At 42.6% G+C, this 26,651-nt stretch overlaps 1 protein-coding gene across 4 annotated transcripts; it reads left to right on the forward strand.

Moving 5' to 3' along the window:
* The first annotated feature begins 21 nt into the window (after window positions 1-21).
* ago4 (argonaute RISC component 4) lies at window positions 22-26,651 on the forward strand. Of its 4 annotated transcripts, none has more exons than XM_074687528.1 (19): window positions 22-227; window positions 11,011-11,182; window positions 12,226-12,346; window positions 13,743-13,924; window positions 14,293-14,429; window positions 15,860-15,994; window positions 16,521-16,608; window positions 16,808-16,955; window positions 17,092-17,211; window positions 17,414-17,575; window positions 21,817-21,965; window positions 22,114-22,298; window positions 22,381-22,540; window positions 22,850-23,042; window positions 23,886-24,029; window positions 24,137-24,271; window positions 24,943-25,044; window positions 25,136-25,335; window positions 25,428-26,651. In XM_074687528.1, the coding sequence occupies exons 1-19, from the start codon at window positions 209-211 to the stop codon at window positions 25,534-25,536; spliced, it is 2,661 nt and encodes an 886-aa protein (XP_074543629.1). In that variant the 5' UTR covers window positions 22-208; the 3' UTR covers window positions 25,537-26,651. The 4 variants fall into 4 exon arrangements, with proteins under 4 accessions (XP_074543629.1, XP_074543631.1, XP_074543630.1 ...); XM_074687530.1 differs by having other exon boundaries at window positions 22,850-23,021; XM_074687529.1 differs by having other exon boundaries at window positions 21,832-21,965.

A 26,651-nucleotide genomic window follows, 5' to 3' on the forward strand; every position in this document is an offset into this window, starting at 1 on the left:
TAACTGGCGCATGCGCTCTTACAAATCCCCAGAAGCAGCAGCAGCAGCGGTAGTTCAGGTCAGTCAGTCCAGTCAGCAGTCATCCACGCATCTATCTATATTCCCTTTTCTTAAATTAGCCACTTTAAGCTTCGCGATACCGCCCCCAATTTCAGCGTCGGTACGGAGCCGCCAGGCCGGGACTGAGACGGAGAGAGAGGCCTCGGCCATGGAAGCGCTCGGACCCGGTGAGTACATTTATTGAAAATAACAGCACGAGCGAGGAGCGGATAGCGCGAGCCGTGTGTGGGGCGCGTGTGCGCAAATGCGTCGCTTCACTGGGGGCCGCGGCTGCAGCGAGGCCTCGACGCGCTGACGGGAAAACAAACCGAGGCCCACCCCGTTTATCTGTGTATACACTCAGATATTATTCTTTACGTTTACTCACACCAAAGGGAAACCGCGTTTCTTGTCCATTCAAGGTGTGTTTGAGGATTTTAACGGTTATCTCTTGGTGTCTGCGCGGTTTTATTTACGTGAAGCTCGTCGTGTCGGGGCTGGCATTGTGTGTGTGAGTGGGGATTTAACTAGGACCTTCCTTCCTCCTTCCTTCCGCGTCGTAGTGTGTTTACGTTGATGTTAGTCCACCGTGTGTTTTCTTTTTTCTTTACCCAAAGTAAATACGACCCATTTTAAACCACGAGTCCTGTGAATCATGTCGAAATTTAGCTCTTTCCCCCAGCCGTGTGTCGATTCTGTTTTTCTGCTAAACAACGTAAATTTGTACCATCGCCATCGGGAACAGTGCGTCTCTTTGGGCTGCCTTCGTGTGAAATGACAGCAATGGGTGGAAAACACCATAAATGCCAAAGAAATAAACATTATTGGCGCTAAATAAGGAGCCGTGCGTGTTTGAGCGCCTCGTATTTTGTAGGTTTTATTTGTCTGTGTGAGCTCAGCAGGGATGGATGGCGCTTTTATCGATCACATCTGCAGGCCAGCTCCATATTACTCATCTTCCATATGATAACAAAGGCACTTATTTTGCAGCGATGCAGCGATCTAATGGTACAGCAGGCGGGGAAACATCAGCCACACACCTTTTCACCGACCGACACAAAGCATTTGTGCAGCCTGTCACCCATTTGTTTGCACCACGAGTGGACCAGTTCTTCATTTTGTTCGCCCGAGGAGTTAAATGCAGCTTACAGAGGAAATCACACTCGTGCTCTGGAGGAAAGGTGGTGGCAGAAGGGAAGACGCTGATGCATATTTCAGGAGGGGGATTCACTCAGCAGCACTGGATGCATGTTAAATAGAGGCATGGTGCTGTGTGAGGGTTCAGAGGAATGTTTGGAGAGCATCCACAGGTGTGTGTGTGTGTATCAAACTGAATCAGTGCAAGGCATCAAGTTTGTGCAAAGTTTGAGTATTTAATACACGTTGGCTTTGCAGAGTTGAATGTGGATGCAGGTTTGCATTTGCAGACATTACTGACATCAGAAGTCATAAATGTGGGAATCACCAAATGTTTTGTGCTCAAACACACACAAGAAGTCATCGTTTGCAGAGTTGAATATATTCAACAGTTGAATTTCGAGCCACATTCTCTTCAAGCAGCAAAATGACGCAACAGTCCCGCTGTATTTCTTCTTAAAGCTGGTTGAAAAACTGCCAATAACAGAGCTGGATTGTGTTTGATTTTCCTCTGGAGAACATCGTGTACAGGTTGCATTTCCTCTGCTTCAGTTGTAGATTGTTTCTTCCCAAGTTTCTTGTCTCGTAGCAGCTTGAATTCTCCCTGAGGTTGTAAATTTGCGGTGTTGTCAGAAGCATGCTTTAGGCTTCTTTTTATTTACTTTCTAGTAGTGAAAGATGTAAACGTTTATTCTGGATGGAGCTAATTTGAGCAAGTCATGAAGTCCTCAAATGTCTTTTTTTCTGCCTGTCGCCCAAAGATCTCCAGATTGTTGTCATAGAGGAGAAAAGAAAACAGAAAAAAAGAGTCACAATTTATGAAGCCTCGCCTGAGACTTTGGTTATTTTTCTTGCAAAATTGACTCAAAGCACTCATTTAATTTCTGACAGCTAAATTGATGCAACCCTGTTTCAAATTTATCAAAAATTCCTGGCTATTTTGAAACATGTGACTCAATTTTGTGATTACACCAAAGAGCTGGAGGCACAAATGCTTGGAAGAAAATGTGTAGAAGAGTTGAGAGTGTTTGATGTGAATCTGTGTGTGAGTGATTACACACAGGCTGAGGTTGTGTGTAATTTGAGCAAACAGCTGTACAGACAGTTGGAACGCATCCATTGGCTCTTTGTTGGTGATAAAGATGGACTTCAGGGAGGAAACGAGACTAAAGTTATAAAAGTGAAATCTGAGATAATCAACCGACTACAACCTTGACAATCATAACGGTACAGTCTGTACTATCCAGTGTGGTTTACCTGTAACCCAGGTGATTTCCAGGTGTGGGTGTCTGCGCCCCCCTCTGTGACTCATCACCAGACCGACCCTTCATCCTCATGCTCCGCTTAAGCTCAGCTGTCTCTCTGCTTGTTTCCAGGAACACGCGTGGCATTAGTCACCTCCAGTGTATGAGCACTTCCCCGCAAATGTGAGCATGCTACACATCATCTTGCGGTTGTTGAGCCTTTAATAAACAAAGAGTAAACCCAGCGTAGTAGCAGCAGCACCACTACAGTATTCGTAATGTGTTCAGTAAGACCCACTTAGATTTCATCAGGAGCAGGAAGACTGGTCGGTCCAGAGTGCATCTGTCACTTTCTGCGCCAGGAAAAGCTAATTTCACTTCCTCTGTGGCTCTCAGTCGATGCAGCTCTGTGTCACCCGTAGCAGAAACACAGAGCCGTGAAGCGGGGTGGGGGGGGTCTCCTGACAGGTTGTTTAAATTGAAGCCTACGTTAAGAGAAGCCACAAGTCTAAGAGAGCTGCTTTACAGGATTTATAGCTCCAATTACGATTTTTTATGAATGAGTGAATCAGTCAGACAAAAGAGGATTCAAACGCTGGTTTAAATTTAAAATGTGTGTTCCTAAATTATGCATGAGAAGGCTGTTATGAGATGAAAAAACTAAAAGTAGCCCCTTTTTCAGGGCTTATCTTCTCCCTTGTTCATGCTGGATCACTAAAACACGACAAATTAAAACGATTAAGACCAAGCTTCTCCTCCTGGGCACAGTACTTAAGACTGAAATGATTCAAAATGCCCTAAAGGGCTTTGGTGTCAGCACCTTAAAATAACAGCACAATTCTACATTTTTCACAGCAGATAAACACTGAGCAGAAAATTTGACCACTGGAGACAACAGGATAGGATATAGCTTCACAAAATCAGCAGAGAGATAAAACTGGACTCCAAATCAACTTTTTTGTTGTGTAGTACATATGCTACACATTTACATTTTCTTTTATCCTGACAAATTCAGTCTTTAAAAACTGAGCCTATTTCAGAATCCTTCTTTGCCAAACTCATCTTGAAAGTTGTTGTGTGTTTTTTCTGCTGTTTTTTAAGCTATCACTCATGATGTCATGATCTCATCGTGTCTCTTCGTCTTGGCAGACTGCCTGCGTTTGTTTATATCTGGCACGCCATGCGCACAGACGTATACACTAAGCAGCGAGAGCCTCGTTGCCAGCTGTGGCTCCGCGGCGGAGGTAGCGCCGTTTTACGACACAATGAGAACTAGAGCCTTATTTAGCAGTGTTTTTGTGTGAAAGTAACGCGCTGAAAATTCTCTAAATAAAGCGTGAATGCAGACCCATATCAGATTTTTTCAGTGGGAGTCCGTTTATTTGTGTTTTTGGTCAAGTAAAAATTGGCCCCGTCTGAGTGCAGAGGAAACCGGCAGAGGAGCAGGGAGGGGGTGTTTGGTGCGAGCGCCCTGGGCTTCTGCTGCACACAAACACTGCTGTAGGGGTAATTTCTGCCCTAAACCTTGTTATAGGACCCAACTTGTTCCAACCTGGAGTATCACTTTAAGTTGACCTAACATGAGGTTAAGAGGAGGGACATCAGCCTCCTGGCTAAAAGCTACAGTGTCCTGATTGTTCGAAACTTGTTACCATGTCTTGAAAACCAACAAGTAATAATAATAATAAAAAAAACAACGCACAGTGTGTGTGGTTAGAAAAAATTACAATCTGACTAAATTTTGTTCTTGAACCAAACCGTAAATCTGTTTTATTTTGCTGTAAGCATCAGCTTTTGTGAATGAGTGTGTATCTGGTTTTTAGCTCTTCTGGAGCCAGCCTCAAGTGGACACTGGAGGAACTGCAGTTTTTAAGACCAGATATTGGCGCTTTTTTGCTCTCGACTGTTGTTGTAACACTGTAACCTGTTTTGTCAGGCATTTCTTATCAAATTCTGTTTAATACACCAGCAGATATTTTATATAGAAACCAGAAAAATGGTTGCACCACAACAGTGATGACACAGAGGATCCCAAATATGTTTTGGTGTCCCACAGATTGTATCTGGGACACCAAAGTGTTTGGCAACTCATGTTGCGGTAACCACAAAGAGAAAGCTTATCATTGCAATTTCCCACTATGTTCTATTTTTTTAGATGCACCTTTATGTCCTTATTTCTATACAGCAAAACTGTGTTACTGGATTTTTGCTTCTCAGTTGTTTTGTTATGTGGATGGAGTGACTGAGTTGTCACCAGCAAAAAAAACCCTGAAAGGTTTATCATGCCTTTGTGGTTTGCAAAGCTTTACTTTTGATGTGTAGAAATCATGAATTGAACCATTTTTGGTCTAACCACGGTGTTTTGGATCTTCTTAGTTTTCACTTGACGCCATTTTGGTTCAACTATCCTGAGACAATGCAGAGTGAAGGAAACACAATGGGTCTAATTGGTTTTTACAAGTTACAAACTCATTCAGAGCTGAAACAAGTGGCCCATTCTTCCTCTAGTTGATTGGCAGAAAGTTAATCTGCAACTGTTTGCTGATCAAATTGATAATTTGAGTCTGAGTTTCCAAACTCCAGCTTCTTTGTCTTATTTAATGTTGAACTGTCAGACTGTTGGTCAAGAAAAGCAACGTAGAGACGTCAAAGTTGCAACCGTTTCTTTCTTATTTCTAAAGTGTCCAGCTGTGGTTGTCGGCGGTGTTGACTCTGACAAGTAGTCAGCCTGTGAAGGAAGGATGTGCTCTGGCGTTTCATGATGAGACTCACATTTCGAAGTGTAGTGGTGTGGCAGCTGAGGACGCTAAATATAGGTGCAGCTCTGTTTTTGGTGAAAGTGGAAGAGGAAGAGCTCGAACTCGCTGAGCCTTTCACACACACACACAGAAACGGTTTCTGTGTACCTGCCGTTGCACGCAGCAAGCACAGAGAAAATAGAAACCCATCCACAAAGTCAGACAATACTGTTTCTGCAGGGGCTGTAAAATCTTTAGCTCTGAAGAGAGTTTCCTCCAACAGGCTTTGGAGACAAAAACAAGTCTTAAATATTGTCTAGTGTGCTTGTGGGCAGTGATGGGAGTCAAAAAGAATTTTGTTATTGATTGAGGGCTGCTTAATAAATAATTCAGTGCCTTAAAGTCCCTGCTGGCTTTCCATCAAACTGAACACTCCAGTTGGAGTGATCCACCACTGCAACAAGAAGTTTGAAAATCAATTCATCAAACTGATTCTTTTTTTTTGAAGTAGCTTTTTAATACCACCCCACCAAATGTTCCCAAGTGTCCGTCTCCTCAGTGTGGGGATTGATTTTACTTTGTAAACAAAAACCAATTGATATGCATACATTGGTACATGTTTAGTACACAGAGATGACTTTTGATGAGGGGTTTCAGGCAAAAACTTAGCTATAAATAGATTAACTGTTTGAATCAAACCGGGTTTTCACCCTGTTAGTAGGAATGCACTGATCTGATCCTGGTATCTGGTATTGGTTTGATACTGACTCAAAAAGTTCAATCAGATATCAGCAGAGGTGTCCCAGTCCGATATTAATATTGGATATAGGTCCGATATCAGCAAAAAACATGTATTGGTATCGTATCAGAATGCATCTAAAATCTCTGATATAAGCAGTTTCTGTTACCCATTGGGTAATAACAAATGGGTCAGTTTTTCCTCATACCTAATGTTGCTAAACTGTTCTTTATTTGAATAATATCACTTAATCAAGCCTTTTCTAACATGACAGACATACTACAAAATAAGTAATAAAAGTATGCATGTTTAATGCTGATATTGTATCGGATTAATATCGGTATCGGTCAATACTCAATGCTGCAGTATCTGTATCGTATCGGAAGTGAAAATGTAATATCGGGACATCCCTAGATATCAGCAACAAAAAGATAATCCCTTGGTAAGATCTGTTCATATCATGAAGTAAGACAAACACAGCGGCTCAGTTTTGCCAAACACTTTAATGGGAACTTGAAATTTGTGCAAGTTTGATTCCTTACTTTTACTGTGCTGATGTATACAGTTAAGCTGTAACTCCTGTTAGTGTTGAAGAGTTACTCACCACACAATGACACATTTATAACCTCATAAAGTAATTTTACAGTCAGTTTGTATGTATTTTCGTATTTCAGTTTGGTTTACAAAGTTAGAAAAGCCTGAAGTTACTACAATATAATACTCGATGTCATAGGCACATTGACTGATGGAGACTGTTGAGCTAATACTCATACTCGACTGGATCAGTACCACCATTGGTGGATTCTAAAGCCCGGGGCAACAGGCCAAAATATACCTTAATCCTGGGTTGATTATACCCTGGGTATACCTTGGCCTGGGTCAGTTTATACCCCCCAGGCCAGGTTCTAACCATAGACTGTAGGGGTGTAACGGTACATGTATCCGAGCCGAACCGCTCCATAAGGCCGTTCGGTTCGGCACAGTGCTGTATTTAAACGAGTACAGTAAGTTTACGTTAGCCGCTGCACATGGCTCTTTAATATTCACGTGAGTACTCATCTATGATTGGCTGAGCAGGGAAGGTGTTTTAATATTCATGAGGAAAGTGGTTTGTGATTCGTGATTGGCGATCATGTGCATATCATGTGGACGTGACATCTCACGGTGAGCCAATCAGAAGGTGAATATCAAAGAGCTCCCGTAGCCACAGTAGCTTGTGTCTGAATTGTGCATCATGGCTGCTGCTAACGACCAACTGGAGCTTGAAGAGCCTCCCCCCTCGCTGTAAAATTGCAAGTTTTTGGTTTAATAAACATGCTAAACAAGCAAATGGTTCTGCGTTGTTCCATACTGTACCGAAAATGTACTGAACCGTGACCCTAAAACCAAGGTACGTAACGTACCGTGATTTTTGTGTACCGTTACACCCCTAATAGGCTGTATAAAATATGGACGTAGTCTCCCCAACGTCACCGGAGACGTAAAATGAAGCACAATGGCTATTGCAGCCATATTGGTAGTGGCAATGGCTTTGTGCACAGCTATAGGGCGCCTGTCAGTCACGTGACCTGAGCTGTGCCTCTGATTGGGCGAGCTCGGGATCTTCATATCCTCCGAACTGACGAGTTAAAAAATATTCACGTCCCGCACAGTGTGTGCTGATAGTAAAATTAGCGACTCAGACAGGAGACATTTTTTGAACCAGGCTGTAAATAGGTTAATTTCTGCTTTAAAAACAACTTTTTTTGGCTTGGTGTGTATGTGACTTCCTGTACTTCCGGAGCCAGCCTCAAGCGGACACTTGAGAAACAGCAGATTTAAGCACTTCCACATTGTCTCATATTCTTAGACTGGAGGTTGCCACTTGGTTCTAACCTCATCAGTGCATCCCTTCATGTTTTTTTTTATTGGATATCATGGGGTTAGCTGTATTTTTTGCTGTTTACAGATTGTTGTGCAAAAGTGACACATTAATTTATTAACAGCATCTTGAATGTGGCACTCTGCATCTAATATTTTATGTCATTTGCTCTGCACACTCCTTTTAGCTGATTATGTTGGCTTAGCTTCAGGTAAGATTTGAAAAAATAGTCAAAAGAAATTAAACTTACAGAATGTCAAACTGCAGAACCAAAGCGAGTATCAAATTGGTCTGAGAAGAGATTGACCTCACTGAACTCAGACACTGTAAACACAACAGTTTTACAGGAGGTGATAAAAGGTCCTGTAAAAAGGTTTAACCTTTCCATTTTGGAGCAGGTAAACAAGGTTTTAACTCAAATTTTTTTCTATTTCTTTGGTCCCATTTGGTGGTTTTGATGCATCTATGCAACTTGTCTCATCAAACTCGTATCATATTTTTTAAATCAGGTGGAAAAAAAGAAGTGTATTTATTTTTATATATGTAAACAAAAATGAAGGCATCATCAGATGTGCTAACCTGACATCAGTATGAATTTCACAGCACTTGAAACACTTTGTTGTGCTCGTGCTACAGAATGTGGAGTTCTCCTCAATGTTCAGCTTTCAGCATCGCTCAGAACACTTTGTACGCTTGTTGTTTCCATTGGTAACAAGGCCAGTAGGACAAAGTGGAGTGAATCATCCGATGATTTTGGAGCAAGTCGTGACGGAAGAAAATCACACATAGCTTCACAAATAGCTTCTTGTTTGATCATAAATGCATCGAGAAAAGCTCGGGCAGTGTTCTGATAAAGCTGATGGTTTGTAAAGATGGCGATGGAAAAAAAAAAATAGAAGAGCAGGAGAAAGAAAAGGAGGAGGAGGAGATGATTTGGGGCCCAGGCTACATGAGGGCATGTTAGGAAGCGATGGGGAGGGTCCCCGATTGTCCGTGCTCTCGCGCTTCACTTGCTAACTGGAGCGTGTGTGGGTGCATGGAGTTCAGGAGGACCCCCGCAGTCCCCTAGCTGTCAGTTGACAAAAGCATTACCCAGCCTCCTCCGAGCCTCCGTCAATACCACCAACACAATGTTATTTTAACTTTTAAATGTACATTCGGCCTTTTAATTACACTCTCAGTCTGTGTGTGTGTTTTGTCGCCTGATTCACTGTATTCCTTTTCTCCACGGGGATTCTGCAGATGCTTTTGTCTTTGCAGTAAAACATGGTCGACCATTGCAACAGATCAAGATGTAAGTCTCACACACATCAAGACTTTATCAAGACAAGACCTTTTTGGCTACCTGGGCATGTAAATATGCACACGCTGTATTTGATGTGTGTATGTGACGAATGCGTGTAACGGTAATCCCAGACTGAGTGTGTCCTCGCTCCATATGGCCCTGCTGCTGTCTGTCTGAGAGGAGCTCGCTCTTTGTCTCGGCGTAAGGGGTGGGTGCCCTGTATGTCTGGGTGGAGCTGGGGGCGGGCTGTAGGATAATTGGGGGTCATTGTTTCGCCAGCCTCTTGTTGACCCATGTAGGTCAGGGGCCAGAGTTACGGATCAATCAAAGCGTGTTTGCGGGTCCGCGGGGCCATTTCAGTGCATTCAAGCAGGTGTCACTGATGAGATGGTTTGGAACAAGCTTGGCGTTACGCCGCACGCATTCATCTTTACATTAAATGGGAAGATAAGCACGCAGGCACTCAGTCCCAACCTTTGTTCAGATTCAGATTGATGCCAAACATGTTTAATTCAAAGCTTGATTGGTGTGTGTACAACTCATCCGACGGTTTGGTAAATTCAGCCCTTTTGTCAAAGGTCCTCTGAGGACTCTATAAGAGATCTTGAAATAGAAAATGAGATTATCAGCTCCAGAATTGGTTATTTCTAATTGTTATTTCCTCAGAATAAGTGGTTGGGTCAGGTTTTCCCAGGAGAACACAAATTCATTTACGGTGCACAGACTGAAAGTCTCTTTGAAGACACCATGGTGGCTGCCAAAGTGTAGCACTAAGAAGCAAAACGTGCCCTTTGTCCTGAATGAAATTATTTTTTGGACTAATTCTGTAGTAATGTCTGACACTGGAGCTGGTCTGTCAAAAAGAAAAGGAGGTCAGAGCAGAAAAAAACTTAACAGGAGAGTGATAAAGCACAGATTAAGCTGTTTGTGATAATGTGCATTTCAGCCCACATGGCAGAAGTTTTTCTGCTGCACTGTGGACCAGAGTCCTGCACTGGGTCGGGTACCCACAAAAACAGCTGATTTGCGGGTGGTTTTTAAAAACTTTTATTTTTCGGGGTTCGGATCTGGGTGGAAAAATAACATGCGGGTCGGGTCGCGGGTTTTAGTTTGACACATCAAAATTAATATAAAATAATAATAAATACAATAAAATAAAAATGTAAGTTGTAAGCTGGTTGTAGGGCTGTGACCATATAGCCACGCTATCCAGTTCTTATAATACATCCATGGTTGTGACATGATCACGGCTCGTACCTGCTGAGCATTGCTTAAGTCTGGACAGAAAGTAAGTCTACTATTACACACGTAAAGGTCCTTTTAAGAGATTAAAAGTTTAAAAGTATTAAACGTAAAAAACAAGTGATTTTACAGTTGTACGTGGGAAGATCACAGAGGGTTGATGATGGAGCTGAAGTCAGGCTTTTATTGGAAGAGTTGCTTCATTCAGGTGCGTTGTTTACTCACTGGCATCTAAACTATGGCGATATACCGTTCAATTTTCAGACAATATGACTCAAAATTATTACTTTAAATAAGGTTCAGGGTCGGGCTGCGGGTCGTGTTTCAATGGGTCGGATCGGGTTGCAGTACTAATCGAGCTGATGTGCGGGTTTGTGGTTCGGGTGCGAGTTTGTACGTCCCCAGGTCGGGGCGGGGCGGATCTTGAAAATTGGACCCGTGCAGGGCTCTGCTGTGGACACCAAACTACAAACTGGGTTTACAATGTTTGATGTTTCACATTTTCAAACAATAGCACTACGTAACTTCAAATAAATACACAACCTTGCTGTTTTGCATCTAGGAAAAATTGTCTAGAACAAAGAAAAGTAGAGTTGGAGAGAGATATGTAATGTAAATCTAAAAGCATCGACCAACATCAGCGTCTTTTGTTTTAACGATCAGTAATAAAGCATCTGTTGTTTCATGTTTCAGTATACTTACTTCTCCTCCTCTGCTCTTCACAGGCCCGCCCGCACCAACCTCTCTGTTTCAGCCTCCACGGCGTCCCGGCCTTGGCACGGTGGGGAAACCCATTCGGCTCCTTGCCAACCACTTCCAGGTGCAGATTCCCAAGATTGATGTCTATCACTATGATATCGACATCAAGCCTGAGAAACGACCTCGAAGGGTCAACAGGTAAATGAAATGTCTAGACAGAAAGTGTAGATTTGTTTTGAGAGGAGCTTAAAGCCTGAACCACACGTATATGGATATATTCCTAAACACACATTTTTCTGTCCGATTGGGCCTCTCAACCACACGAACACGGCAATTTCACCCACATAAACAGATTTTTAAAAACGGATAAAAAAAGTGAAGAAATAAAAAAAATATCCGGTTGAGTGGATCCGTATAGCGGTGTTAAACGGAGCTGGTGTTGACGCGATGGGGTCAAGCGCCTAGCAACAAGTCACTGTGTTTGACTGGGCATGCTCATAACCTTCTTCTTCTATGGTTTTCACATTTTGCTAACCTGCCACTTATCGGCCAGGCATGGCATTGCAGGCTTCAGAGGCTATCGTTTTCAGTTTGGCTTCTTCGTATGGACAGAGATATTTCTGTGGTGTGGACGGAATTTTTTTTTTAAACAAGGACAAAGATATCCGATCAAAAAAATATCCATATACGTGTGGTTCAGGCCTGAAACTCAGATCTTGTAACATTTTGAGACTATTTTATGTGGCACTACTTTAATCAAGAACTGTCCAACTACACTTAGGATAAGAAGTGAGGAAGTTTGTCTTTGTTAGATCATTTCTTTGTTGAAACAATGCTTTTATAGACAAAAAAAGCTTATTCCGTTGGAAAGTCTGTGTATTTCTTCACATTTGTAAGGAACAAGCATTTGTGGGAGGAGGAGAGATGTTAAATATGCGAGTTTCACTGAAGAAAAATTTGCCAAATCTTCTTAGCCAATGCCAAACTCAAAACAAGCGTCAATGGCAGAATTAGCTGTTTGGATTTCCAATGTTATAAGATTTACTGCCAAGAAAATTGTTACAAAAAAGATAATAATATTCTGTCAAACACAAATGTCCTTAATGTTTGTTCTAAGTTTAAAAACTTGGATCTCAAGGGCAAAATTGTTGAATACTGGATAATAAGAAGATTAAACAAAAAGACAGAGCCAGAAAAGTCTTTAATTTTTATAATTGACTCATCGTCCTGTTGTCACACAGGGAGGTGGTGGACACCATGGTGCGGCACTTCAAGATGCAGATCTTTGGAGACCGGCAGCCTGGATACGACGGGAAGAGGAACATGTACACAGCACATCCACTGCCAATTGGAAGAGACAGGGTTTGTATTTGCCAGAGCTGTCTTAAGAACATCTATATGAAGAGAGTAGATCATCTATCCTTAGACTTCTGCACGGTGTGCTTCATGGTTTTACAATCACATCCAGCAATAAGATCAGACTCCAGGTTTGGATGTCCACTCTCCCTCCTTACTGCCAAAAGCCTTCCTCGCTTTAATGTCCTGCTCTGATGAGCTGATCCTCACCTCAGGTATTTAAAGTCACTGACCTCTTGCAGGGCAGCACCTCCTGTTATTCTAAGAAGTGGATGGTCCGGGAGGATGTTGTAGGTGACGACCTCGGTTTTCTTGGCCCGCAGCCTGAGACCAACCTTGGCACGCTGCGTCTCCACTTTGGTCACATACGTTCCAGCGCTGGCTCCTCCCGGTCGGTCAGATGGCAGGCTGATAACATCTAAACAGTCTGGGTTTGCTAGGACTGCCAATCACAGAGGAATAAATCACTGAACCCCTTTCAAGGAACAATGTGTAAACAAATCAAAGCTCTGAAGTTTTCATGAAAGGAGAAAGGGTGTGCATATGAGTGCAGCTCCTGTGATTTGTCGATTTTACCCGTGAGAAAGCAGCGATCAGTGACTGGTTCTGAATCTCTAAATCTGGAGGTCTAATTGATGCCAGAAAGCCAGACTCTCACATTTCTTTACTTGCTCTGTTAACTGCAGCCTGTGCAGAAATGATCAGCAAGTATTGATGTTTGACTAAAGAGTCTGATTAAGTTTCATTTGAAATATTCCTTCACAGGATCATTTCTGACTTTGTTTTTGAGAAAGGTGTGCGGTTTGGAAAAATGAATGCAGTTGTTGCAGTTTTTCTCTCCGTCTCATGGGAACAGCCTGGCAGCAGCTGCAAAATCTGTTCTTCTTTTCATCGGCCCGGTTGCTTGACGTAGATTATAGAGCAGAAGAGCGGCCTAACTTGGATTTGTAGTCTCTGCCTTTTGCTTAAATCACACACTGGCAATATTCCTAGCTGGAAAATGAAGTGGCATGTCAAAGATGTAGCTTTAAAATGTTTTGCTGACTTAAATTTTTAGTCATATCATTTGAGCTAGAGCAGAAATCTAAAGGGTCACAGCAAAGGAAGGTCCTGACTGCAACTACCAACATTTAATGCACCATTTTAGTTGCTTCATTTGACTAGATTGACTTTCTACACCCAGAGAAAACATCCCGTTGATGTGATAAAATTTGATTGCGTTTGGTGTAAAATCCTTGAGATTAGCTTTCAAACAAGAATACTTCAAAGAAAACAACAGTAACATGAATCAGCAAATATTTTTTCAGGTTTTTCTTATTTTTAAGGTCTGTTTAGGGGTTTTATTGCTTCTCTTCTTCATCCTGTTGACCTCCACTTATCCTCTGTTTTTCTCTCTTCTCAGGTGGATCTTGAGGTGACTCTACCGGGCGAAGGGAAAGATCAGACCTTCAAGGTGTCCTTGCAGTGGGTGTCTGTGGTCAGTCTTCAGATGCTCTTGGAAGCCCTGTCAGGTCACCTGAACGAGGTCCCCGAGGACTCCGTTCAGGCTCTGGACGTCATCACGCGGCACCTTCCTTCCATGAGGTACAGACACGTGTCACCCCAGCTCCCCGCACAAACACACATCACCCACCCACCCACGTATACTGACAGTTATTGCTTTCCTGCTTTTATTTGTCTGTATTATTTAATTTCCTGCTGTCTTGAGTCTTCCTGTTCAAACCCTGTTATAAAATATAATCACTGTGCGCGGTGACTCACAGAGGAGCAGAAGCTTTTGTTGCAAAGATCTGTAGAAACTGAACCACAGGGCAATGCAGTCCTGAAATGTTTTTGTTTATCTCTGTCTATATATCTTCAAATCTGCTGACCTTGATTTGTGACAGTTTTCAAACTTTAATTGCTAGTCTTGCTTGAAAATATGAATTGTCTTTGTCTGTTTTTGTGCTCAGGTATACTCCTGTTGGGCGTTCGTTTTTCTCCCCTCCGGAGGGCTACTATCATCCTCTGGGTGGAGGCAGGGAGGTGTGGTTTGGTTTCCATCAGTCCGTCCGTCCTGCCATGTGGAACATGATGCTCAACATCGATGGTAAGACTGTTTTCATGGAGCTGATTCCAATCACAGAAAGAATAAAAATGTCAGGAAGAAAACGTTTTGACATAAGTTTTCATAAAGGCCAAATAATCTTCACCCTTTCCCTTAGACCTTTTCACAACCTACATCCTCGTAAACGCAGGGGAAGTAGCATGTGGCTCCATTCATTCCAATGAGTTATTTCTCTTTAAACTCTGAATTATGACTGTAAGCAGAAAAGAAAAGTCTTTTTTTTTCGTGGTCAGCCGTCACAATTGGTATCCCACTGGGGTCTCAAGTTGTTTTCGAATTCTGACAAGATCACGACTGTTACAGAGCAACTGGTGCTTTGAGATTGAGAATGACCATACTAACTGCTGATCTTCAGTCCAATGTGTAAGTGATTGTCATAAAAAAAGTCTTTGCTAATGCACCCTAGTTTTTATTATTTGTTATTTAAAACAAACCCATTAGATGTGTCTGTAATGAAAAACAAAAAACAGTTTTGAGACATACTTAACTGAACATGGTCACCCTCTACACTGAACACCGGCTAATTTCATGCTGATCCTAGGAGACGTAAACCTTGGTCACTTAAAGATTTCCTAGCTAAAATTGTGTGTGGTGTTAAACCTCCTTGTGTAGCTTGACAAATTATTGACCTCTGCATTACTTCAAAATAGGGATGGGTACCGAATTAGGTACTTTTATAGGTGCCGAATTCTGTCAAAAGTAACAGGTACCGATTCACGTAAACCCAAAAGGTACCATGTTTAGGTACCTGAATGGATCCTTGTGACTGTGAGGGAGTGAGTAGGTGATTTTCCATGCTGGACATGAACACAGAATTGCAAGTTGATATATTGAAGACTAAATATCTTAAAATGAAAAAAATATATATTTTATTTTTAAACAAATTGATATTTTATGCCACATAAACAGGAAAAAAGTACAGAAAATTAGTCCCGTTGAGTACTGGTACCGATTGCCAGGTACCAGGCATCGGTACCCTATCCTTTCAAATGTGCAAGGTACCCATCCCTACTTCTAAAGTGTCTGTGTAGGGGTAACTGTTTACACACAGTAAAGGGGTCTATAGTGTAAATACATACATCAATCTGGACTGTTTCAAAGTCTGAAGTCACCTCCCAAATGTTTTCACTCAACGCTGAGACCAAAAACACTGATTGTCTTATCCTGTGACACTAAAACACAGGCCTGCTATCATGTCAGATGTTTTGTACACACAGGCTTGACGTGTAAACTGGTGGTTGCTGTAAGATGCAGATGAGATACTGTGTTTATTGAGATCTGTCACAGCAAGACCGTTGTTCTTGGAAAGATGCTACAAGTCTAAGTCCTGAATCTCCATACGCATTCACTGGATTTTAATGATCTACTGGACTGATTTGCTTCAAGGTTTTCCTGTATTTTCTTCTCCTCAGTGTCAGCCACAGCTTTCTACCGCGCCCAGCCTGTGATTGAGTTCATGTGTGAGGTGCTGGACATCCAGAACATCAACGAACAGACCAAACCCCTGACCGACTCGCAACGTGTTAAATTCACCAAGGAAATAAGAGGTGAGCTCTCACTACCTGCACGCCGACACACACATCATTAAAGAGCCCACATTAACACACACACACGTAATATATGCACAACTCTTATGACTCACTGTGTATCTACTTCACCACGGAGTCACAGATGTGAGATGGGAAGAATCACCCACTCCTGAGACATAATTATGCCGTGCATTTCCACTACACACACGGCTTAACCTACACAGAGCTGAACACTCACTCTTAACCCCAGGCTAGCATAAGATTGTGTCTCTGCAAGTATTCATAATGCATCCCCTGAATAAATCTGTGCTTTTATACAAATACAGATTTTTAAATGTCTATAGATCCGCTCCAGTCTTCAGTTACAAAGAAACGCTTCATGATCTTGCAAGATGTGTCTTTTCTGATTTTAGTACCAGAATTGTGAAATTTCTGCTGCTAAGACACTTAAAAGATTTCTGTAGCCTCTCTTTGGTGTGTGTTATGAGTTGAAATAGCTGAAGATTACAAAGAAGCTCTGAATTTCTTGTGCTTCTTTCTACAGGTTTAAAAGTTGAGGTCACTCACTGTGGTCAAATGAAGAGGAAGTACCGTGTGTGTAATGTAACCCGCCGACCCGCCAGCCACCAAACGTGAGTGAGATCCAAACGGCTTCTTCAGCCAACACACTGTCCTGTGTGTTTCAGTAGCACACCTTAAAGCAGCAAACACTGCACAGCCTTATAACTGCACTATTAAGCAGCTTATGTCATACTTTCCTTTTGTGTTTCTCTTTTATATCCCCATGTGGACCTCTGTGTGCTTAGAACACAATTTTCCATTTGTTCACAGGTTCCCCTTACAGCTCGAGAACGGCCAAGCCATGGAGTGCACAGTAGCTCAGTATTTCAAGCAGAAGTACAACCTGCAGCTCAAGTATCCACATTTACCGTGCCTGCAAGTAGGGCAGGAACAGAAGCACACCTACCTTCCCCTTGAGGTGAGACAGAGGCTTTTTTTTGAGCTGAAATAAAACTCTTACCTATAACGTCTCCTACCTTCTTTCTTTTAATTTCCTGCAGTTTACCTCCCATTCAATCAATTGTTTACAATAACAGTTTCTCCCTCCTCTATAGGTCTGTAACATAGTAGCCGGCCAGCGCTGCATCAAGAAACTGACAGACAACCAGACGTCCACCATGATCAAAGCTACAGCTCGCTCTGCTCCCGACAGGCAGGAAGAGATCAGTCGACTGGTGAGTGCTGTTTCCCTCTTGGGGTGGGAGGAAGAAAAGCACCTGGAGCAGCTCTTCCTTTTGTTGATCTTCTTCTCATTGACTGTAGTTTCTCTTGTGAAGCTGCAGCTTTAAACTCACCGTTCCTTAGGGTTTTCCTTTTTAACTCGTGTGTTTGGTCTTCTTTATTTCTTTTCTAAACTCCTTCTTTTTACACTCTCAGGTCAAAAGTAACAGCATGGTCGGAGGTCCAGACCCTTACCTGAAAGAATTTGGCATCGTCGTCCACAATGACATGACTGAAGTGACGGGCCGTGTTCTCCCGGCACCCATGCTTCAGTATGGAGGCCGAGTGAGCACGGACACCGGGCGAGACTGTGGCAGGGTGAGTACAGGGGTGACAACGAGTGAACAGTGATATTTGATATTGAAATAATCTCTACACTGATCAAAAGTGTGTAGCTGAGTTTGAGGAGTTGCGACTCTCACTGATCAAATAGCAGCTTTCTTCTGACCAAATGGTGTAGAGTTGCAAAGTTGGACGAGCTGTATCAGACACAGAAAAATCAAATGTCCTTAACAATTGGAGCTCTTTTACTCTTTGGATGGACTTAAAATCTGTCAGTTAAACCGTCACAACACAGATAATTGGGTTGTAATAGCAGTTGTAAAGCCTCGTTTATAGTTGTGCGTTAATGTCTTCATAACATTTTGCAATACTCCTCCAGAACACATGAGGGTGGTGTCAATTGTATTGCTAGATCGCCTTTTCCTAAGCACTTCTTGTTTTTGTTTGCCATACGCAATTCCGAGAGCATCATGTTGTAACAAACACGATACATGCTGCTGTTTATCATACGGCAACGATAACAAGGAAGGATAGCGAGGAGGCGTCAAAGGAGATAAAATATTCAGCCAATGTGTGCCGATTCTGGAAGTGTCGTAAATGCAGGATCCACTCATTAACAATCATATAGCTTGCGTTCCACGCCTTTTTGTCAGGTAGTTATATTTAGAAGAAGGTGGGTGTCAGACTATCACTGTGTCTCAAACACACTTCTGCTTTGCACTTAGTGGAAATGAGTATCGTTTCACAGTTGTTTACAGGTGTTCTTCTGTTGTTCATTTATCACAACCGTCATTGGTAGCTTGATTTGTTTCTGCCCCCTCAGCTATGTTGCCAAGATGGCGACCATTGAGGGGTGGTAAGTGTCCTGTGTTCAACACTCATCTTTTTGACAGTTTTGGATGTTCCAGCTGAGAACTCAAAGTGCACTACATTTTTCCGTACTGTCAGTATGAACACATTTATGCACTCAAAATATTGAGTGTAAGTACAGGGATACGTAATTTGAGTCACGACCTATGTGTGTAGGCTTCTACGATGGAAAAAGGCCATGCAGACCTATGGTGAAGGGTACGCCATCGAATAGTAGGAATCAGGACTAGAAGTTAGTTCCATTCCCCAAGGTGTCTTCTGCTCAAAATATCAATCAATATTTTTGTATTTTTTTGGCCTTTTGCCTCATTAGAAAGAACAGCAGAAAAAAAAAGATGGAGGAGAACAGGACTAAAGCCTCTGTATCTAGGGCGCTGACACCCCTTACGAAGCTGAACTGGTGCACCAAGAAATGATTTACTGACAGTTAAGTCACAGTATTTATGTGCCATTGTTGTTACTCCAGGTCAGCCATTATAAAAATTGGTGTCTATTTGGACAGTCTTTGTCCAACTGAAGCTCTTGATTTGTTCCAGCTTTTCCTTGACGGCTACAGCACATCAGTGAGGTTTTATACACGGCTGACGACTTCCAGTGTGATCAGTAAGAAAGAAAGATGAAATAATCAGTCATTACTTTTTGCTAAGCCTCTAATTTTGCTTCCCTCCATGTTAGATGAGCCAGTCTGCTTCTTGGTCCCACAAGGCGACCTCCTTCTATTAAATAAGGTTATAAGTAGTTACATATTTCAACCCTGACCTGTAAGACCTGGATCACGCCCTCGATCATAATCCTCAGGTGCATCTCTGCTGATGCACATCTCTTTAAAGACTCTCCACACACAGATGTTGTGTCACTTGAGGAATAGAGATGAAGAGTTAAGTTTTGCTGACTGCTGAGATTCACCCTCTTAATCTCAAATCAGCTGTCTCATTTGTTGGCGTATGCAGAAAAGGAAAGTAAACAATTTTCAGCAGAAGTTTACAAACCTGAGATGCAGTCATTTGCATCCAGCTTGTCTCCAGAGGTCCACCTTTTTGGACGTAATTCTGGACTCTTTACTTCACATTTCTACTAGCTTGTCTTCTTTTTTGAGGCCGATTTGGGATGCAAGGGTTGTGCGTAAAGTGGATATGCTGCCAACATGAGGATGATAAGACTCAAAGCCACCCAGCGTCGAAGTAAAAGCTGTCTGCTTGAAAGCCTGCGCTGTGATTACTTTTATCTCCCATCTGTTATTACGGAGGTTAATATAAAAACTACAGGTGCTGGAATATAACACCCCATTCAGAAGGAGCTCTCAACGATTCTGCTGAGATAAGATGAAACTTTAATGAACCCCGTGGAAATATTGGTTCAGCTTTTCTCTCTCATACTCTTTGCCTTATTCGCAGTTATCTCACGGCAGATTATTGCTTAAAAAAGCTCTTATGTGGCTGCGCAGGGCTTAAATCCCACACAAGTATATGTCTGTTAATTTACACAAGATTCTATCACAGCACTCTCTCAATCTCTGAAGGGCTTTACCACTTGCCTGCTGGGATATCGAGTCTAATCTGCTTCCAGTAAAGTGCCCTTAAATGTAGACTTAGAGCTTTTTTTCGTATTTTTTTCATCTTATGGTATGAAAGAAAAACATCTTTCATCTACAGCACGCTAGACTGGAAGTAGCTGTGTTTCTGCTTAACATGCTCTGCAATCAGAGTTGTTTTATTACTGACATCATCTTGTAACATTTTTAACTCTCATTATTTTAAAAAGACAACTTGAAAACGTTGAGACTCTAGGTATTCCAAGCACGCCGCTCTGATCTTCTTCATTGTGTTCACCTGTTCAGAAGAATAAAAGCTCCTAATGGCATTTGGAAAATCTTGTTAACTTAATTGAAAGCCAAGGCCCCTTTTGAATTTGTATTCACAACGACACTGAGTGAAGGAGCACTCACCTAATGATGTGTCTGAGTAGATACAACGCTCTGCTGACTCCTGATATGGGAGTGCATTAAACTGTGATGTGTTATCTGAGCATTTCTCTATAAAAACGTGTCAAACACTGCTCAGTGTGCATTTTTTGTCGAGTAAATAAAGATAAAACACATAATATGTTGCCATTTAAAGCTAGACTACTACACGATAGTCATTTACCACAACCGTTAACGCCCCGCGGGAAAACATGTTATTAACGGTCAGTTTGTGGCGCATTAGCGTCAACCGGCAGCGTTAAGAAGTTCTGTTGCTAGCCGGGTAGCGGGCAACGGTTGAGTCTGCCTCGACGTTTATGTCGGTGTTTCTGTGACGCAGTTTTTTTTCTTTTTCTTTATTAACATTTTACCCGCCTGCATTTGAAGCGTTTCTGTGGCTCCGTTTTCGCCACTACACCCACTTCTACAGACCTTGGCTAGCGTTCGTTTCTTCCTATGCTATTCGGCTATTCAATTCAGTCACCATTCTTCCTCTCCCGTTTTGTAAAGCGGTCGGCAACACCCTTCATGACGCGATAAGGCCACCGTCTGGCAGAAATACCGCATTACAGCCAGACACCGGTAAAAACCATGGACTAAGAAATATTAACGTTGTCTCTCCTAGTCATCTTGTTACTTCACTTTTACACATCATATAGGTTATAAATCAACTGATACCGAGTTTTTTTTATTTTATTTTTTTTACAAATTTTAGTAAAAAGTAATGAGAATAATGTGAAAAAGGGGAACAAAAAAGTGACCTTTTTGTCTGAATCAGAGTGGACGTAGTCTCCCCGACTTAATCCACTTGTTTCTGAAACTGATTTTTGAATCAAATTGGCTTGCACAGCCATATTGGAGCAGGATTTGAGTCTCCACACTAACAGCTATGGGGTGCCTGTCAGTCATGTGAGCTGAGGTGTGCGATCTTAATATCTTCTACATTGCCAAGTTAGCAAAACCCCCCTACAGTGTGCGTGGATAGTGAAATTAACGCTTTGGTCAGGAGAAATTTTTGTACCAGGCTGTAAATGTTTATTTCTAATATGAAAACAGCTTTTTTGGCTAGGTGTGTTTGCGACTTTGAGTACTTCTGGAGCCAGCCTCAAGCAGGCACTGAAAAAAGCATATTTGAGTCTTGTAGACTTCTGCATTGTCATGTGTAGAGATATTTGTAGACTTTTTAACAATTGGAGGAGGGTTTCTCCCAGGAATTTAATCATGACCCAATCTTACTCCATTAATAATGAGTAAAACTGAAATGATGTCAAAACCTCTCTGAAGTATGTGTAGAAAGACTGAATCTTTGTCAAGTCAAACAACAATATATAAAGACTGTGGTATGCCTTTTTGTGCTGTATTCATGGAGGCAAAAAATCAAAGCAAAAGTAGGTTGTTGTACCTCTTGTATTGGCTCATGGAACCGGGGGGTTGACTAAGAGGTTAGGGTCTCTCTCCGCAGAATAAGACCGTGGCCACGCCCAACCAGGGCGTATGGGACATGAGAGGGAAGCAGTTCTACGCTGGCATCGAGATCAAGGTGTGGGCCGTGGCCTGCTTCGCTCCACAGAAACAGTGCAGGGAAGACCTGCTGAAGTGAGTCATAGCATACATTGTGCTGCTGTTTTTTCTGGCTTTATAATGAGGCTTGTCTTTGAAACTGCACAAACCTGCATATACCTTTTTGTCATCTACCTGCCCTCATCCTGCTGATCTCTGATTTTCTTTTAATGCATTTTAACAGGAGCTTCACAGATCAGCTCCGAAAGATCTCCAAGGACGCTGGGATGCCCATCCAGGGCCAGCCATGTTTCTGCAAATACGCCCAAGGAGCTGACAGTGTGGAGCCCATGTTCAAACACCTCAAGATGTCCTATGTAGGGCTGCAGCTGATTGTGGTCATCCTTCCTGGCAAAACACCTGTCTACGGTAAGTAAGCGTGGTCATAGCTGAACCTTTGAGTTTTGAGTCAGCTAATTGTGATTTTGATCATTTTAATTTTCATCTGCAGCTGAGGTGAAGCGTGTCGGCGACACTCTTCTCGGCATGGCCACCCAGTGTGTCCAGGTAAAAAATGTAGTGAAGACGTCCCCTCAGACCCTCTCCAACCTGTGCCTCAAGATCAACGCCAAGCTGGGAGGAATCAACAATGTCCTGGTGCCTCATCAGAGGTCAGAAAACATTCAGTCTCCTCTTTTTTTCTGTCCTGATGGGAATCTGGAAAGATGTTTGGACAGTAGATTGTGCAGATATTTTGGTAATCATGTGGTCAAACAGTCCAAGTTGTTGTAATGTGCATAATTATCTTACAACTGTAGCTGTTCCTGGAAATCATTTTGTCTTGGGTTTGAATTCTGAGAACATCATTATCTTTACACACAGACTTTTGGATCAGGACAAAGAGCTTCATAGTTTTGCAGCTGTGTAACAGCACTGTAAAGCAAAGTTTCTCATCTGTGATTTTGTCTCTTTCGCTTCAGGCCGTCCGTTTTCCAGCAGCCCGTCATCTTCCTGGGTGCTGATGTCACTCATCCCCCAGCAGGTGATGGGAAGAAACCGTCCATAGCAGCGGTGGTGGGCAGCATGGATGGCCACCCCAGCCGTTACTGTGCCACAGTGCGCGTCCAAACGTCCAGACAAGACATGTCGCAGGTAACAGAAGTAAATAAACAGGTAACTTTCCACCTTTAAGTGACACTTTGGTTTTCGTACTGTTGGGGAATTTTTACTGTAAGGGGTGTTGTGACAGAAAACTTTCTAAATTAAGTTCAGTAGTGATTTTTCTTTCCTCTGAAAAGTCCCTGGTTGGAAGTAGCACTGAACTCCTGAACAAATGTTTTCTTTGTGCCTGATAGTGTGTCTGTGTCAGCCCCCCGTGTTAGACTGGAGACTTTCAGGAAGCAGTCTTCAAGACTACATCCTAGTTTTTCATCAGTTTGAAAAAATCCCCTTATCAGTTTAGTATTTAAAGATAAGAAGGATACAACTGGCTGAAAGTCAGTTAACAGGGTCACTCATTCAACCAAAGCACCAGTCGGTGACTGCTATAGCTTTAAAAATCTGTTGTGTTCCTTTTAATCGAAAATTCAGGGCATTTTGAATCTGCTTTCTCACTTGTGCTTAATTCAACCTATTTATTCCCAATAAAATCAGCACAAGCTGAACTTCTTTGATGCTAACATGCTAACTACAGGCCTGTTTATTGTCTGTGAAGTCATCTTTGTTGTTTGGCCTTTGTCTCTTTCGTTCTGCCCTCTCCTGGTCAGGTGGTGTAGTGCAGTTACTTTTATTGCTTCTTGTAATGCCATTTGCCTGATTTGCATAGTTTACAGTTCCTAAAGTTTAAGTTTTTGTTACCTTTGGTTGAAAAGCACCTTTATTCTTACACATCCCAAATATTTATCCTGTAATATTTATATTGAATACCAGAAATTGTATATATTTTTGCTACTATATGTCTGTCTTTGAATCACTTTTATGAACAGATGTTGAGTTGTTCTCGTATGTTTTCTTTAGGAGCAGCTCTTTAGTCAGGAAGTGATCCAAGATTTGACCAACATGGTGCGGGAGCTTCTCATTCAGTTCTACAAGTCCACGCGCTTCAAGCCTACACGGATCATCTACTATCGGGGTGGAGTGTCAGAGGGACAGATGAAACAGGTGTGTAAAATATCTCTTGCTTTTGTACCCAGAGACAGGAAACAGGCTGCAGATGAAGTGCCACAAGAAGATTCTTGAATATGTCTGTCTTTTTGTGCGATTCTCAGGTAGCGTGGCCGGAGTTGATTGCCATCAGAAAGGCCTGCATCAGTCTGGAGGAGGATTACAGGCCGGGCATTACTTACATCGTGGTCCAGAAACGTCATCACACCCGTCTCTTCTGCTCTGACAAAGCCGAGAGGGTTGGTTCACTTTTGTGTGTTGTACTCATTGACTGTATAGAGGGGACAGTGTAGCTTCGCCATTAACCATTGTATGGTTTTGAGGCCAAAATACCCCCGTCACAGGCGCTGCCATTGGCAGCTGTCGTGCAGCCAGAGACTGTGCTGTAGAGGCTATGAGAGACTCAGAAAGAATTTGAGTGGAGCTGGGTGACAAAAATATATATATTTTTTTCTTTTTAGAGTCTCTTCTTGACTCTACCTCTCGACATATTTTACAATCTCTGAAAAAAATACACAAGAACGGCAGCTGTCAATCATAGATAAACGTGACATAAAGCCTCATTTTTAACCTCTTATTACTAATGAAAATGAAACTTTTCAGAAAAAAGAGACTTGAGTACAAAGCAGCCAAATGTTATCTTCAAATCACCACAACAATCAGACTTGAGAAACATTTATTTGAGGAGTATTAATCTTGTAAAGTTTGACCACAGCCCATCTGGAATGGCTGGGGAGACGTTTTTTTTTACCTATACTGCAGCCAACCACTAGGGGGAGTAATTTATGTGGCAACCTCTCTTAGAGCCGAGCAAAATGACGTCCATTTTTTTACACTCTATGGTTGTACTCAGTTGTTTTCAGTGGGGCATATCCTTGTGGTCTGATGTTTTACTGGTCGCCCCCTGCAGGTTGGAAAGAGCGGTAACGTCCCAGCAGGCACCACAGTGGACAGCACCATCACACACCCGTCCGAGTTCGACTTCTACCTGTGCAGCCATGCTGGGATCCAGGTGAGGGATACATATTTGTCATGGCTTTGTCACACGCTGCTTTTATCAGTAAAGTTCAGATAATCAAACATTTCTTTCCGTCTTCCCTCAGGGGACCAGTCGTCCCTCCCACTACCACGTCCTGTGGGATGACAACTGCTTCACTGCCGACGAACTGCAGCTCCTCACTTACCAGCTGTGCCACACCTACGTCCGCTGCACACGCTCCGTTTCCATCCCAGCGCCGGCTTACTACGCTCGGCTGGTGGCTTTCAGAGCCCGCTACCACCTGGTGGATAAAGACCACGACAGGTGAGGAAGCCCTGGATCCAGCGTGGTGAAGACAGTTTTGATCCAGTTACACTTTTTTCTTATTGCTGTTCTCTTCTCTTTGTGTCTTGCAGCGCTGAGGGAAGCCATGTGTCGGGCCAAAGTAACGGCCGGGACCCTCAGGCGTTGGCCAAGGCAGTCCAGATCCACTATGATACCCAGCACACCATGTACTTCGCTTGAGCTATCGAGCAGCCAGTCCACCCGCGGATTCCCTTTCTCTCTTCTCTCTTTTTCTTTCTCTCTGTCTGTTTATTTTTTGCCACTCTTCTCTCCTCCTTCTGCCATCTCTTTCTTTCTCCTTGTAGTCTGTCTCTTTCTCTTCACACTCATTCTACTTTTTTCTGAATCTGCACCAAAGCGGCTCGTGGACGGGAAAAAAACCTGCTGCTCTATTACGTCCGGCAGGTTTTTTTTGTTTCAAGGAACATTTTCCAACCAGCGTTCCCAACCGAGCCGCCTTTCAAACCAGCAATCCAGCACTGCGAGCCTCGCGAGGTTCTCAGCGCACAAGAAGAAACAAAAAACCAACCATACACACACATTAACTACAAGTTGAGCCATTATTTTGAGTTTGTTTTTCTATTTGAATGTCTGCACTCTTGTGTTTGTAAGATACACTGAGCAAAGGGAGTGGATTGGCACCGTCCGTGTCAGCGCAGCTCTTTAGCTCTCCCAGCTAAGCAGGACTCTTATCTACTTTTACCTCAAAGCCCCTTTGGGCAAAATCTGTCACAAGGTCTTGGGTTTATTTGGGTGGCGGGGAGGGAACTCTACAGGAAAAGAGACGGAGGGGAGTCGACCTTTTAAGAATGATATATATATATTTTTTCCTTTTTATGAGCGTGTGTTTTAACTTTTTCTCCTTTACCGTCTTTTACAAGCGAGGTGACCTGGGTGTCATGCCCATTACTACTTTCCTCCCATCTTAGCGAAGAACACCTAGGTCTTTATGTGTGTGTGTGTGTGAGTGAATGTGTGTGTGCATCTCTGTATATACATGTTCTGCTGTGTGTGTGCGCGCACGTGTGTTTCATGGCTGGCCACTGAATTGTAAAGGGAAATCAAGGAGATAACTGCTGTAAATGCCTCAGATTTGTTGTTTTTATATTCACACATACAGTACATATAAGCATATATTTACATCTATAGAGCAACTTGAGACATATGACTTAAAACAGGCCTCCCAGAGGCTGCTGTGGGTATTTGTAGCAGCCCTGAATCACTTATTCATCGAGATGCTTTGAATTACATGTGCGTCAGCGTAAAGCTAATGCTAAACAGAAGGGATTTGCGCG

The sequence above is a fragment of the Halichoeres trimaculatus genome, unplaced genomic scaffold (genome assembly GCF_033239565.1).
Source record: "Halichoeres trimaculatus isolate MK-OKI-2021-1 unplaced genomic scaffold, fHalTri1.1 fHalTri1_scaffold_14, whole genome shotgun sequence".
NCBI classification, from domain to species: Eukaryota; Metazoa; Chordata; class Actinopteri; order Labriformes; family Labridae; genus Halichoeres; species Halichoeres trimaculatus.

What these genes read in the sequence shown, in the direction of transcription:
- ago4 (XM_074687528.1), top strand. An exon ending in CGGCACCTTCCTTCCATGAG is followed by an intron (nt 13,925 to 14,292) that starts GTACAGACACGT and finishes TTTTGTGCTCAG; the next exon opens with GTATACTCCTGTTGGGCGTT. An exon ending in TGGCAAAACACCTGTCTACG is followed by an intron (nt 22,299 to 22,380) that starts GTAAGTAAGCGT and finishes TTTCATCTGCAG; the next exon opens with CTGAGGTGAAGCGTGTCGGC.